At 47.8% G+C, this 12,752-nt stretch overlaps 1 protein-coding gene across 4 annotated transcripts in view; it reads right to left on the bottom strand.

The window, feature by feature from the left end:
• Positions 1-12,362, bottom strand: part of MGRN1 (mahogunin ring finger 1) — a 56,232-nt gene extending 43,870 nt beyond the window's left edge. For all 4 annotated transcript variants that reach the window (XM_074840344.1, XM_074840341.1, XM_074840345.1 and 1 more), the window contains exons 1-3: positions 12,185-12,362; positions 4,205-4,323; positions 1,158-1,246 (exon numbers count right to left, since the gene is read on the bottom strand). In XM_074840344.1, coding sequence (XP_074696445.1) covers positions 1,158-1,246; positions 4,205-4,323; positions 12,185-12,272 — 296 coding nt within the window. In that variant the 5' untranslated portion in view covers positions 12,273-12,362. The remainder of the gene's footprint in view (positions 1-1,157; positions 1,247-4,204; positions 4,324-12,184) is intronic.
• Between the last annotated feature and the right edge of the window lie 390 nt (positions 12,363-12,752).

Here is a 12,752-nt window from a genome sequence, read left to right as displayed (position 1 = left end):
CCCAGTGAAAAAGCCACTTCCCATTTGGCTTCTGAGCGATGTTACACTGTTTCCGTGGATGCCTGCAAGAACAAAATACCCTTTTCCACAGCAAGTGTGGGAGGAAAGCAAGACTTTTTCCTAGAGAAGTACTTCACCCTTTGGCTGAAAAAGCCAGACAGCATTCAGAGCAGTTTACCAATGCTAACTTTTTCAGAAGTTCTTCCCTCTTTTCCTGTTCAATCAGTTTTGAAACCACAGGTATTTCTCATTTAAAAAAAAAAACAAAACAAAAAAAACAACCTTCAGTTTTCACGTAAAAACAAACTGAGGGTTTTGTGTGGTTATGACTCAAATTACTCACGTTACGCCGTGCTCTCAGAACCACCTTGGCTGAGAGTTGAAGCTGGCCCCCTGCCAGTACGCCAGCCCTGCGCCTGAAACGTGGAATTCAGAGAGACTCAAGGATCTTTGAGAAATGCTCTGCCTGGACATCTGCCCAGTCAGCCAGACCAAAACAAAGCACTGTGTGCTGGGGCCCTGTACTTCAGCCATCTGTTTGAACAAGGGCAGCCACAGGCCGAAGTGTTAGCCATTGCATTTAATCCAGCTAGTGCTGGTTTAGATCTCAGTGTAGAGCAGTGAAAAGTAACAGATTCCATCCAGACCTTCTTCCCCTATGCATGGGACACAAGCCATCTAAACGAATGCATAACACTAGGACCAAATGTTATCTTGGCAGTGGGAAAAACCTGAGGAAGTTTCACTCAAGGCCAATCAGTCTTCCTGGCCTGTGACTTGCACCAGAATCAGCTACTTTCTGGCTTCTCCTTGCACAAGAATGCAGAAAGGAATCTGTCTGTAGGGTTTATTAATCTGACTAATATCTTCCATCCATGCTAATGATTTCATGGTTTTGTTTACCACTCTAGCCTGTCCTGTAGAGACAGATACATCACTGGTCCTGTTTGGAAACACAGATTGCTCAAGCCTAGGGATAAGGAGCATATAAACCACCTGAAAGCTCTGATTACAAGGGAACACAGAAGCCTCTGGACATATCTAGCAACAAGGATCTAGAATTCAGCTATTTCTCCAACACCTTATCAAATACAGTTTGGCTCTGGATGACAGATCGCTGGGTTGAGTAAAATGAAAGGTTCAGGCAATAGCAGTACCTCACAAGTCGGAGAGAGTCTTTGCGGATATTCACCAAACTTCTCAGTGTCTTCACTGGCTCATGTGGAGCTGGAGTTACATAGGGAAACTGGAACAAAAAGGCAAATAATTATCCTATTATTATACTATAAAAGGTATGCCAGGTAACGTGCTGCTACAATTTACCCAAACCAAGAAATATCTTTCTTTAAGGGTACTCAGTACAACAGCCACAAGGAACAGTAATAGAGAATTGTATTTACAGAAAAATCAAGCATGTTTCAGGCTGAAAATTCTTCTCTGACCCAGCAATAGTTCATATTGGGTGTACGCACTTTAAGAAAGGGCATTTTCACATGCTCTTTTTCTGCATCCTGAATTCTCAGTCTAGAAAGCCTTGCTCTCACAAGCTTTTACTTCCACTAAAGAAACAACCTCCAGCTTGAGCAGAAGAAATGTAGCTCTTTCATGTGTGTTACAGCATGCAAACAGTGACTTGACTGCTAATCAGCATGCCAAAGCCCTGGATTACTGGAGGAAACTCTTTTCATTCTGAAACAATGGGGCAAATGTTCTGGAAAAGAAGAGACAGGGATAGGGGGCCTCATTCTATTCTACAGTCAAGAGACCTTCTCGCACAGATCGCACAGATCGTCCTTTAAATAATGGATAATGCTTCAGACTCAAATTCTCCTTACTGGTCACAAAATCTCCAGCGAGAAATGCAAAGGAAACTGCTTACTGTGAGGACTGCAACCTGCACAGCTGCAGACCTGCCTGCTGGATCTCCCATCTGCCTGGCAAAGTCTGAAGCTGAAACATCCACTCAGACAACTGCTAAATTTGATAGGTGCTCAGACTGGAGACACAGCCACGCTCCAAGTCAGAGCAATGGCACGACACAAAGGTACAGAGCTACAGGACAGGCTTTCAGGCAGAAGGTTACTCTGAAATGTATCCAGCAACAGTGCCAACAGGCAACCTCATTAGAGTTGGGGTCCTTCAAACACACATCTACTGGGTGCCCTGCACTCGAGTAGAGTGAGATGGAGCAGAAGTACCAGGGTCCACCAATATACATATTTCCTTAGAAATGAGGAGTCTGCTAAAGAGGCAACCAAAGGCAGCTGAACTTCAGGGCAGCTCCAGGACACAACCCTTCGGTGTTGTCCCCTCAGGCCACAGAAATGTATTGGTGGGCCTACAGCCAGACCCTGAGGGAAACATGCTTTTCCTGACCAACACGAGAACACCACAGAAGACCCCGTGCCACAGCCATGGGCAGCAGAGAATTCATGGAGCAGCGGCAACTACTTTCCTTGCACCCTGACTGCTCTGCACTGTGGTTGGTAGCACTGCTCTACACAGAGAGTCAAGACCTCAGTTACTCCAGAGGAAGAACTTGGCCCACATCCAGAAAGCAGTTTTGCTGCTCTGTGTTCAAGTGGTTTTTTCCTTGAAGATTAATCAGAGCTGCCAAAGGGCATTAACTTTACATAGGCAAACTATATACCACGACAGCCTCCCTTCTCTTAAACCTATTTGGCAAATGTCCCACTGTGTTAATAGCATTCTCACCCACTCCCCTCTGAAGAAATGATGAAATTCAGTGCTGGGATGTCTGCAAGGAAACCCAGGCTGAGACATGCAGGCAATTTAACTCTGCAAGGTTAGTCCCTACAGCCATAGGCACATGGGATATTTAGTTAACAGCTGCTCCTTCTGCTTTTGTTGGAGCGCTGTGCAGCTGCTAGTCACAGAGCAAAGGAGAAACAGCCACTGTCCTGCACGGGCCCTGTATGCAGACATGGCGTAGACTATGTGGTGGACATCCCCATGCCTGCACAGCGCTGTTACATGCAGAACAATTTCCATCTAAAGTCCCTCCTTCCTAATTCTGTTGCTCATCTGCACTTTCTGCTTCAACAAGGGCTTTCCAGATTCTCCCTTGTCCTACCCTGCAGAGTTCTGTTAACTAACTGTGGTGCTGAGAAGACCGATGGCACAGCTCGAGGACAACCCAGAAAGTAGAACGTGCTTGTCACCAGTCCAATTCCAACATCGAAGCATCTTGCCTCAGTTTCCCCTATCTGTAAAACAAGGGTGATATAGAACTGCCTCCAAGCACTACAAGCATGAATTAAGTAACAGTCACAGCTTTTCTGAAGATGAGAGCCATTACATCAATTTTTCATTTTCACGTTTTGAAGCTGCAGAAACAACTAGGAAAATAGCTGGCAAAGCAAGCAGCTCTTTTCCCTTTCCTCTCCAGCACTCTGAAAACATCTCCAAATGGCTCCTACTCTGTTACCTTTTGGTTATTTTTAAGCAGTTCTGAGATGCAAAGGAAATCCAAAATATAACACTGGCATAAAATTCCTATCTGTCTCTCTCAACAGTGCTAGTCCCCGTTCACAACAAAAGAACAAGCCATTCACGAGCAGGTAGCTTTCCACAGTCTCATAAGACACCTGTGAGACCAGAAATGCCTCCGTGTTCCAACTGGGAAAACTTTCTGAGCAGCCCACCTAGGTTACAAAGCAAACAAAAATCACTAAATATCAAAATCTGTCTTAACACTGCCCTACACCCAGTCAGGCCACTCGTTTACAGAGAGAACAGCACACGTTGAACACTGCCTGGAACCCATCCAACGTGCCCAGAAGCCCTGTGAAGCTCAGGGTCTGACAGTGGATCTGCTTCCCAGCCTTCTCCTCTCTGCAGCACGTTTTACACTTGCTCAGGCAGGCAATCAGAATTAGTCCCAAAATCTGTGCTCCTGAGTCCCTGTCCTTCTTCCTCCACCACTTCTTCCTTCTGCCCTAATTGAAAATAAGCCTAGAAGGTGAACACTGCTTCTTAGAAAAACCCTGCTTGCATCTGAACAGCTACATCAGCCAGCAAGCTGGGACATGGGGTGGGGCAATGCTCTTGCACCTCAGACTGGAATGACACTCCCCAAGTAGCAAAGGTCTCTCAGGTCTGTCCTCCTCTACAAGCCCTACACAAGATTTTTCAAAAGAGGCAGAAAATAAAAGGGTAAAATAGACAGCATGTAGGAACTTGCCTGAACAGGTCTATTCCCAAGGAAGTTTAGATCCATGTTCTCGCCAAAAAGGTAGCCCTCAGGGTGAGGGGTGTCAAACTTCTCGCCTCCCATAAAGAAGTGACTTGCAAAGTAGTTTCCTAGGAAAAAAAAAAAATAAAGACAAGGGAATAAAAAAAACCTCTAAATGAGTGCTTCCCAAAGAACATCTGGTCTGTGTAGTTTTTAATTCACAAGTATAAAAGAGCACAGAAAATACTTGCTAGTTCACTCCTTCCCCGTACTACCGATGGCCACTGCCACTAGTAGAAGTCCAGGGGGGCAGGGAAAAACACCCAAGAATAAGTCATTACAGTGGAGATAATTCCATTTTAACTTGTTTTCCAGAGAAGTGACAGGGAGCAGTAAGAGACAGCTCTTTCTGATATTGCTCAATTCTGACGAATTCTTCCTCATTTTTCCACCTTACAGCATGAAGTCCAGTCCCACAAACACCATCGACCTGCTCAGAGAAGGGTGAGGCTTCCTCCCACTGCAAAGCCCTGCACAGCCAGAGGGGTTCCTGTTGGGCAGAGTCTGCCTTCCCTCCCCTCCTTCACTCCCATATCCCAGGGCAACAACTACACAAAACCTTTACTGTGAGTGCTAGAGACTATACACCTTGATGCTGAATTTAATTAATAACATTGACAGTTCTAAATGCAGAAACATGAATGTCTAGAAGAGATAAACCCTGGGACTGACTAAACTGAACTTCAGCTCCGAGAGCTTCACCACAGATTTGTTTCATTATCTGTAAGGTGATGCACTACAGTGCAAATTTCAGGAGATGAAGTGTGTGCCAGGTCACTGGAGCACTGGCTTAACTGCAAAGTCAACTGAACTGATTCAGATGTATGAGAGCACCACAAACGGAGCTTCCTCCTAGAAAGACTTTAGGAAAACACTCTTGAATATGAACTTTGTGGCGTTAGAATTTCAGAGAAGTATCAGGAGAGAACTAAAAGAAAAGGCTCTGCCCAAGCCATTTCCCTTGACGTTTCAGAGTGGGGGTTTTTCATGTGCACGATGAAAGGACTGAGCCAAAAGTGCATTCACTTTCCTGGGTACAATGCACAGACAGCATAAAATTTGTTTTAAAGCAAGTCATCACAGAAGCAGTAACTAATCATCTGAATGGTTATGGAGGCATTATGGAAGGATTTGCAGTCCCTCTATCTAGGAGCAAGCATGATTTACTCTGAAATGGAAGGGTTTTCATGAACAGTTCTGGTTTTTCCATTAAGGCTTTTTTCCTTTATGCTTCAAGAAAGGCTCTTACTCTGCACAGATGGTAGCGCTTTAATGATGATGGTCGTGCTCAGCTATTGCTCAGCTCATCTTACAAGCATCCAGATGTTTATATTATAGAAACGTTCTTCTTTCCAGATACAACAATCAACTTCAGCACAGGTCCAGAATCTACCCAGAAATCTGTCCTACAGAATCAGCATAACAAAATGTAGGTTCTCCAAATGACAGGCAACCTTTTCCCACCCCTCCCAGAAGCAACAAATCAAAAAGCTAATCTGTATATAATCTCCAAGCACAGCTACTTGATACAGCTTCTCCACCTGAGATACACTGCAGTGGTTTATGCTCATGGTAAGGTTCAGAAGAGCATGACAAACACTGGGCTTTAGGAATAGATTTCGCATTTTACGTGGGCCAAGCAGGATTGCAGTTTGGAACATTTTATCTGATCAACAGTGAAGACAACACTTGTGCAGGATGTCTCAGTACTGCAGCAGCTGATTATCTGGGATCAGTCAGAGAGCTCCCCTCATATCCGGTGAATGAGATGCCCTGGGGCTCAACTCACCTCAGTAAACCTGTACTCCACGAATTCAAAGCAGAGGTTTTTTGTGGAAAAAGTCCTACATCCCCAGTGCAGAGGATGCAGAGTCCCAGCAGGCAAGGACTGAAACCCCGCGCCTGCAGGGAGTCAGCTGTCCAGGAGAGCATCCTCTCCAGTACCTCTCGGTGAAAAGGGCTCTTGCACAAGTGGAATGACACTGAGATGTATAACTAGCCTGTTCAAGGCACCTGCCACACTGCCTGTGCTCCACTAAGAGCTACTTTTGGGATCTCTAACAAACTGTTAGGATTTCTCACAAATATACCCTACCCCCTGCAACATAGCAGCACTTATCTAACCGGAAACCACAGCTTCAATTCCACATTCAGACTGAAGGCTCCCTTCATCTTCCTGCTAAGTCACCTCCTGCAATGTGAAGGACGTTTTTTTTTTTTTCCCCCAGAGGCACTTCATTCATGAGCAAACAAGAAACATAGTCAGTGCCAGTCACAAAGAGCACGAGGAAAATCACTTTGAGGAGCTCAGGGGGGAATATACTGGTGAGCAGAACACCCCTGGGCTCTACCAGTGCTGCTATAGATACAAAAGCTGCTATGTACACAAGGTCTCAACAGCAAAACTAACAAACAAGGATGGCAGCAAACTGTCTTCCCAAATTTATAACACATCTTTTAGTAGCTAAAAAAAGATATTCTATTGCAAGCTTTCAGAAATCAGTTGCTACAACAACACATTAAGTTCAGAGCTCTCAAGGTAAGACAAAAGTTATGCATTATTCCTCTCAATCACTGTCACAAGCAACTCAAAGTCTGCCCAAGTTCAAGACAAAACACTTTAAGAAAGCACTTCTGTAAATATCACACCAAGGACTAAAAGGACAAAGAAATGTCAAGAAGGAAAAAATTAGGCACCCTCTTTTCCGGTCACCGCGACAGGCTTGTATACATTTTCTATGCATTAGAATCCTGCTGCAGCTCCACCTCTAGGTTCTATTTCCAGCTCTATTACAAAGACAGTTTTAGGATTTTAGCCAGACTACCATGCCTCTTGAACCCTGATCCCACATGTCCCCCCAGCCTATAAAATGACCTTGACCTACCTTACGTAGGTGTTGCTAGGCCAGCTTTACACAGAGCTCTGTAGCTATGGACACAAGGGGGATGCTAAGCACCATCCTCTTTGGCAGGAAAGGAAAGCAAAAAAATCTTTGGATTAACCCTCCACAGAACTGCTACAAACAGAAATCCTCTGGGAAAATGCAGCGACATACTTACAAGGAAAGAATCATGCACAAATAAACAGGGATGGAATATGAGAAAAAAAGCCAGAACAAAGACAAACTGTAGCTTTACTTCCCCAGAGTAAATCAGCACAAAACATAGGAGAGCATTAGGTAAAACAGAACACGAACGGGTGACACTGCTAAGGCACATGAAGTACAAGCAGTGGTTGTAAGAGAAACTTGTGGTGGGAAACTTTACAGTGGCTGGAAAAATACCACTGGGACACCTAGAATGGCCAAGCCTGACTCATTGGCTTGTCCCACGCAAAACCAAACTGGAACCCAAGGCTTCTCCAAGGCATCAGACGACACCAAACCTCTTAACATTTAGTCCAACATGATGGGGTTTTATTACCACAAACGCACCAGCATTAAGCACCAGACTGCTCCCGCCATAATTACTTCTCCCTCGCCCAGCAACCCAATCCCACGACCATGCAAACCCAACACATGGATGTGATGCACGAGTGACACGCTGGCAGGGGACACATCACCCTACAACGGCCAGGAGCACAAAGTTGACAACACAACTGTAGCTCTGTCAAAACACAGGCTGTATCGTACAATGTTCATTAACAGAAAGCAATTAGATGTCCATTTAGGCTTCTCACCATTATTAGAATTAATGGTGAAGTGATAGAAATTGAGCCCTTTTTAATTACTCAGCCAGACACTCACCACCACAGCATGCCGAGGGCCAGACTGACAGCACAGTCCTAGACACAGCCTGAGCCTGAACCAGCTCCGTGGAGGGATGAGGCCATCATGCCTTCCTCATTGCCCATCCCTGTTGGGCCACCAAAAGCAATCACATAGCAAACAGGAATGTGACTCTGAGTTGGGTTAAATATAATTCAGCAACAAACAAGTACCAAAAGCAACTGCTTTTGATCTGTGAGTGCTCCAGTCTGGTGCTCGTGAGTAGCTGGGGAGAAGGCAGGAAGGGAATGCTCCAGTCAATGGCAGGTGGTGGTGGCCATCACCAGCAAGGTGGGGCTGCAACAGAACTACAGCAGGAATAATGGAGACAACCGCTCCACTGTGCTTTGCAGAGCAGGTGAGGAACAAAAGCTACATGTGAAATACAGGAACCTATTTCTGTCATGACGCTGTCACAGTACACATGGCTTAGGTGCTGAGAACAAGGTGATGGACTGGGTACAACTCTGGATACTCTTCTCCTATTTAAAATTGCTCTTTCTTTGATTAAAGCATCGTTGCCAAACAACAAAGCAATTCAGCTTCAGAGAGGAATAATCTGCCTCCTTTTTTTTCCTCCCAAAAATGTCCTGGGAATTCTCTTTCAAGAGCCTACTCCAGAGGAGAAAAGCCATCTCAAGGGCATGTGCTCCCTGCCCTGCTCCACACTGCAGATGAGCTCACTGGAACAAGAGACGAGCTGACGAAGGAGCTGCGGAAAACACTGGTGCATTGCTCACTGGTTGCTAAAGCAATAGGGGCATCATGAGACTGCATGCAAGAACACAGATCGTTTTACTGCTTCAGGCACAGAAGCACAGCAAAGATCTTGACTGTTCCTTGTGATTACCCATTTTTAGTCCATTTCATGGGGGCACTAATTCTTCTGTACAAACCAGGCCCTTCTCCAACCCCCTTCCAAGGGGGTCAGGCAGTTGGTCAGGCTGACCAGTTGGTCAGGCATCCACAATGCCAGCACAGTCTCCATAAAGCCAGCAAGAAAGGTTAAAAGGTATCAGTGAAGAAGGATTAGAGAAGGGAATTACAGCATTTCAGCAGCCTTAGCCCCCCAGATGCAGGAGGGGAAATGCAGATGATCCACACCCAGAGCCTTGGAGGAATAAGCAGGGTGTTTTCAGAGCATTTTTAACTACAAAACTGCATACCGGTTGCAACAAAGCTGTTACACGATCTGTGGATGCCTCATTACAAACTCTGGCTCATAAGGACCAAGGTGGATTCCACAACAACCTGCTCAGTCCTCCACAGAGCACGTGACTCAGCAATAACCACATCAAAAGTCAATAAATGAGAACTGAATATTCACCACTGCATTTGCAACCAGCTATGACTCAACAAGGTGCCATAACTTGGTACGACCTGGTAAAGTAACTGTGTTCCTTTTCACATGCAGGCTGACATACTGCCTAAATTACAGCCAGAATACCTGTACTTTGTGTTTATTTCCTTGCACAACATGTCCTTCTTGTGAGGTGGTGTATTTGCTCCAGAACACAAACACCCATCCCTCAAACCGATGCCAACCATGGACGGCAGCTGACCAGAGCCGCAGCAGCTTCCCCAGGCACTCGCAGTAAGTCAAGATCTGCTTAAACCAGGGACTCGAAGAGAAAGAACATAAAAAGGCGACAGACAACCCTCAGTGCCGCGCAAGATTCCAGCGGATGGGTAACCTCAGGTAACACTCTCTCACTGCATTTTCCAGCCTTTTGGGGTAATCTCTGAGCAGCCAGGAGACAGTCTGCATGTCAGGCTAACACTCCAATGCACACACTCAAACATCTAACGCAGCCAATGGAAAACTGGCTTCTTCCAGTCAGGCAGTCAGCAGCAGTACAGGGCTCACAGTGACAGTGTCAGGTTAGACATAATTAGCAACCGTTTAGCCTAAGAACCTTTTATACTACTTCCAGCTTGCTTCCTGAAATCCAATAAAATCATACCCGCTCACTTCCAGGTGTCTTCACTGTCAGGTTTTGTACCAGTCATAGCCAATCTTTCCAGCCTCAAGACAAACACACTTAGGATTGCAGGACCAGAAGGGACAGCATCCTTCTGAACACACTCCACCTGAAGAGGGAGGGGGGGTTGCCATCCTAACAGCCCTTACTGTTCTGCTGTTTAGTAACTTTCCTTGAATCTCCACCTGGGAAGTGTTCATGACCTCTTGAACAGCTCTCGAACAGCTCTTCTCCCTTCCTGAAGTCAAGAGGATCCTTGTCAGACAAACCTGAAGAAGGTGAAGAGAAAGGTCTGGCCTAAAGCCAGTATGCTTTCAGAAAGAGCACAAGCAAGTGCAACAGAAAATTAATTAACAAGCATTTAATTGTAGTCAAAGCCTTTAAAGGAATACCAATATTTTTCTTTAATCAGCTGCTCAGAAGCATTAGCTGTTCAGTTTTACAAGGGAAGTACCACACATGGAATGCTCTTTGGCAGCATCTAGGTGAACAGACCCCTTCCAGGGTGCATGTGAATGTACAAATCCAACCTCACGTGTGTGACAGGGTTACCTTGGCAAGCACTTTGGCTAAAACCCAACACACCATTAAATTCCAGTCTGGGTAATTACAACAGTACAGAAACAACAGGATGATGATTTGAAAGAAGCAGTTTAATGTTCATTGCACATGGTGGTTATAATTAATCCAGCCCATATCTAAAATCCTGTCTAAGTGTCAAGAGAAATCAGGTGCAACCTCTAGGCTGGAAGAAAATTGCCAGCGGTGCCCATGGTACCGTAGCTGCAGCTTAGCAGGCAGCTCACATCAACCCAGTCTCCCACACTGGGAAAGCCCCCCAGCCACCCAAGAGTCCTGCTGTAACCTGGCAGTGACATTTGCCTTTCCTGGCAGTCCAAGAAGCTAGTTCCCACCTCCTGAAAAAGCAGGTTACATTTTCTAAGAGAGCCAAAACAGCTGAAGAATTTTTCTGGGCAGGTTTCCCCCCTCCATCTCCTCCACACCACCATTCTTGCTGAAGGCCAACCTGTATAAGACAAGGTGTAATGATGGCAGGACTCTATTTGAGAAGATCTTGTACCCCCTCCAAACAAAATGGGGGGACCTAGCTCCCTCCATCACACAGCCCTGAGGATGTCACAGCCAGCAAGTCATCTGACACACATAGAACTCAAGTCTCTGCACAAAAAGGCTACACTGCACATGTACCCGAGAGTGAGGGAACCCAAATTGTTGCTCTGCAAACTCTTTACCCTGACTGGAAGAGCTCTAGCTGAACAGAAACTTAGAAAAATTTATGAGTGAATGGCTACTGTAGAAGAAAAGAGCATCTGAATGACTTGTTTTGTGAGAATAAGTAAAACTATTTAAACAAGTTAAACCAGGCCAATCTCAAACACTGGTCTAAGACAAGGTGAGTCACAGGCTCATCCTAACCTCACAGAAGTGGCACCGATGACAAATCTCTAAGTTTTCAGAACATCTCCCTTTGGAAAACAAACATAGATGTAGGCCATGTCACTCCAACAGCTCCTAAGTGAGAACCACTGCCATTTTAAGGAGTTAAAGAAGGTCGTCACATGGGAATGCTTCCATCCTATATTCCATCAGATCCGATATTCCTTCCAAGTTCCTACTGAACTCCACTGTTACCAGCAGGAAATGCCCCACTTGCCACACACTGACGACTTGCTGCATTCACGTTTCCAGAAGAGAGAAGCAAAGCCTTGCTCACCCACCATGGCCAAAGGGCAGCGACTGAGCCGGGTGGCCACGGACACTGACAGCAGGACAGGCCAACGGCTTGAGCGTTAGACTCGGGGCACACGGCCCTCCTGGACCCTCACACTTCAGCCAAACGGGGCACCGAGACAGCTTATACAATAGGTTCAGCCCAGGAAGACACATCCCTTGGCTCTCTCCACCAGGGAGGCCCCGACACGGGACGGGCACGGCCCCGAGCAGAGCCAGAGCCAGCCCCGGGCCCCGCTCGGCCCCGGCCGGTGACAGGCACTCCCGCAGTCCCTTCCCCTGGGGATCTCGCGGCCCGGCCGCCCCGGGACTTCCCCCCGCTACTCCTGTCCCCCTCGGGAGGGCCTGGGGGGGGGCCCCGGGCCCGGCGAAGGCCCGTCCCCCTCCCCCGTCCCCGGCGCTGAGGGGAACGTCCCCGCGGCCCTCACCGGACTTGGGCGGGTAGCGGTAGGCCGAGTTGGCCTGGATGTCGATGTCCTCCACGCCCGCGATGCGCCGGCTGAGCAGGGAGCCCATGGCGGCCGCGGGCAGGGCGGGCGGGCCGGGGGACGCAGAGCAGCGCGGCGGCGGCGGCGAGCGGCCCGCACCCGCACCCACGGCGGCGGCGGCGCGGGGCACGCCGGGAGAGCGAGTCCGCCCGCCCCGCGACTACAACTCCCGTCAGGCACCGCGGCGGCACCTACCAATGGCGGCGGCGGCGGCGGCGGGGGGGGGGGGGGGGCGGGAGGGAGGCGCGCGCCCCACGGCCTCCCCCGGGGCGCTGCCGGGTGCGCTCTGCCGGCAGAGGGCGCTGCAGGCGGGACCCGGGCCGGGAGCGGCGGGCAGGGGGGTGGGCACGGAGACGTGCATGGAGATGTGCACGGGGGTGTGCACGGAGGGGACCCAGGGATACACCTCGGCACCTCGGAGGTTGCACAGGGATGCCCAGAGGGGATGCCCGGGGACACACCCCGCACAGGGATGCACCTCACCATAAGTGCGAAGGCAAAGCGTGCA

This window comes from Strix aluco, chromosome 15 (assembly GCF_031877795.1).
Source record: "Strix aluco isolate bStrAlu1 chromosome 15, bStrAlu1.hap1, whole genome shotgun sequence".
Taxonomy (NCBI): domain Eukaryota; kingdom Metazoa; phylum Chordata; class Aves; order Strigiformes; family Strigidae; genus Strix; species Strix aluco.
The sequence above is the reverse complement of the archived record's forward strand: the minus strand, read 5'-3'. Positions and strand labels throughout refer to the sequence as shown.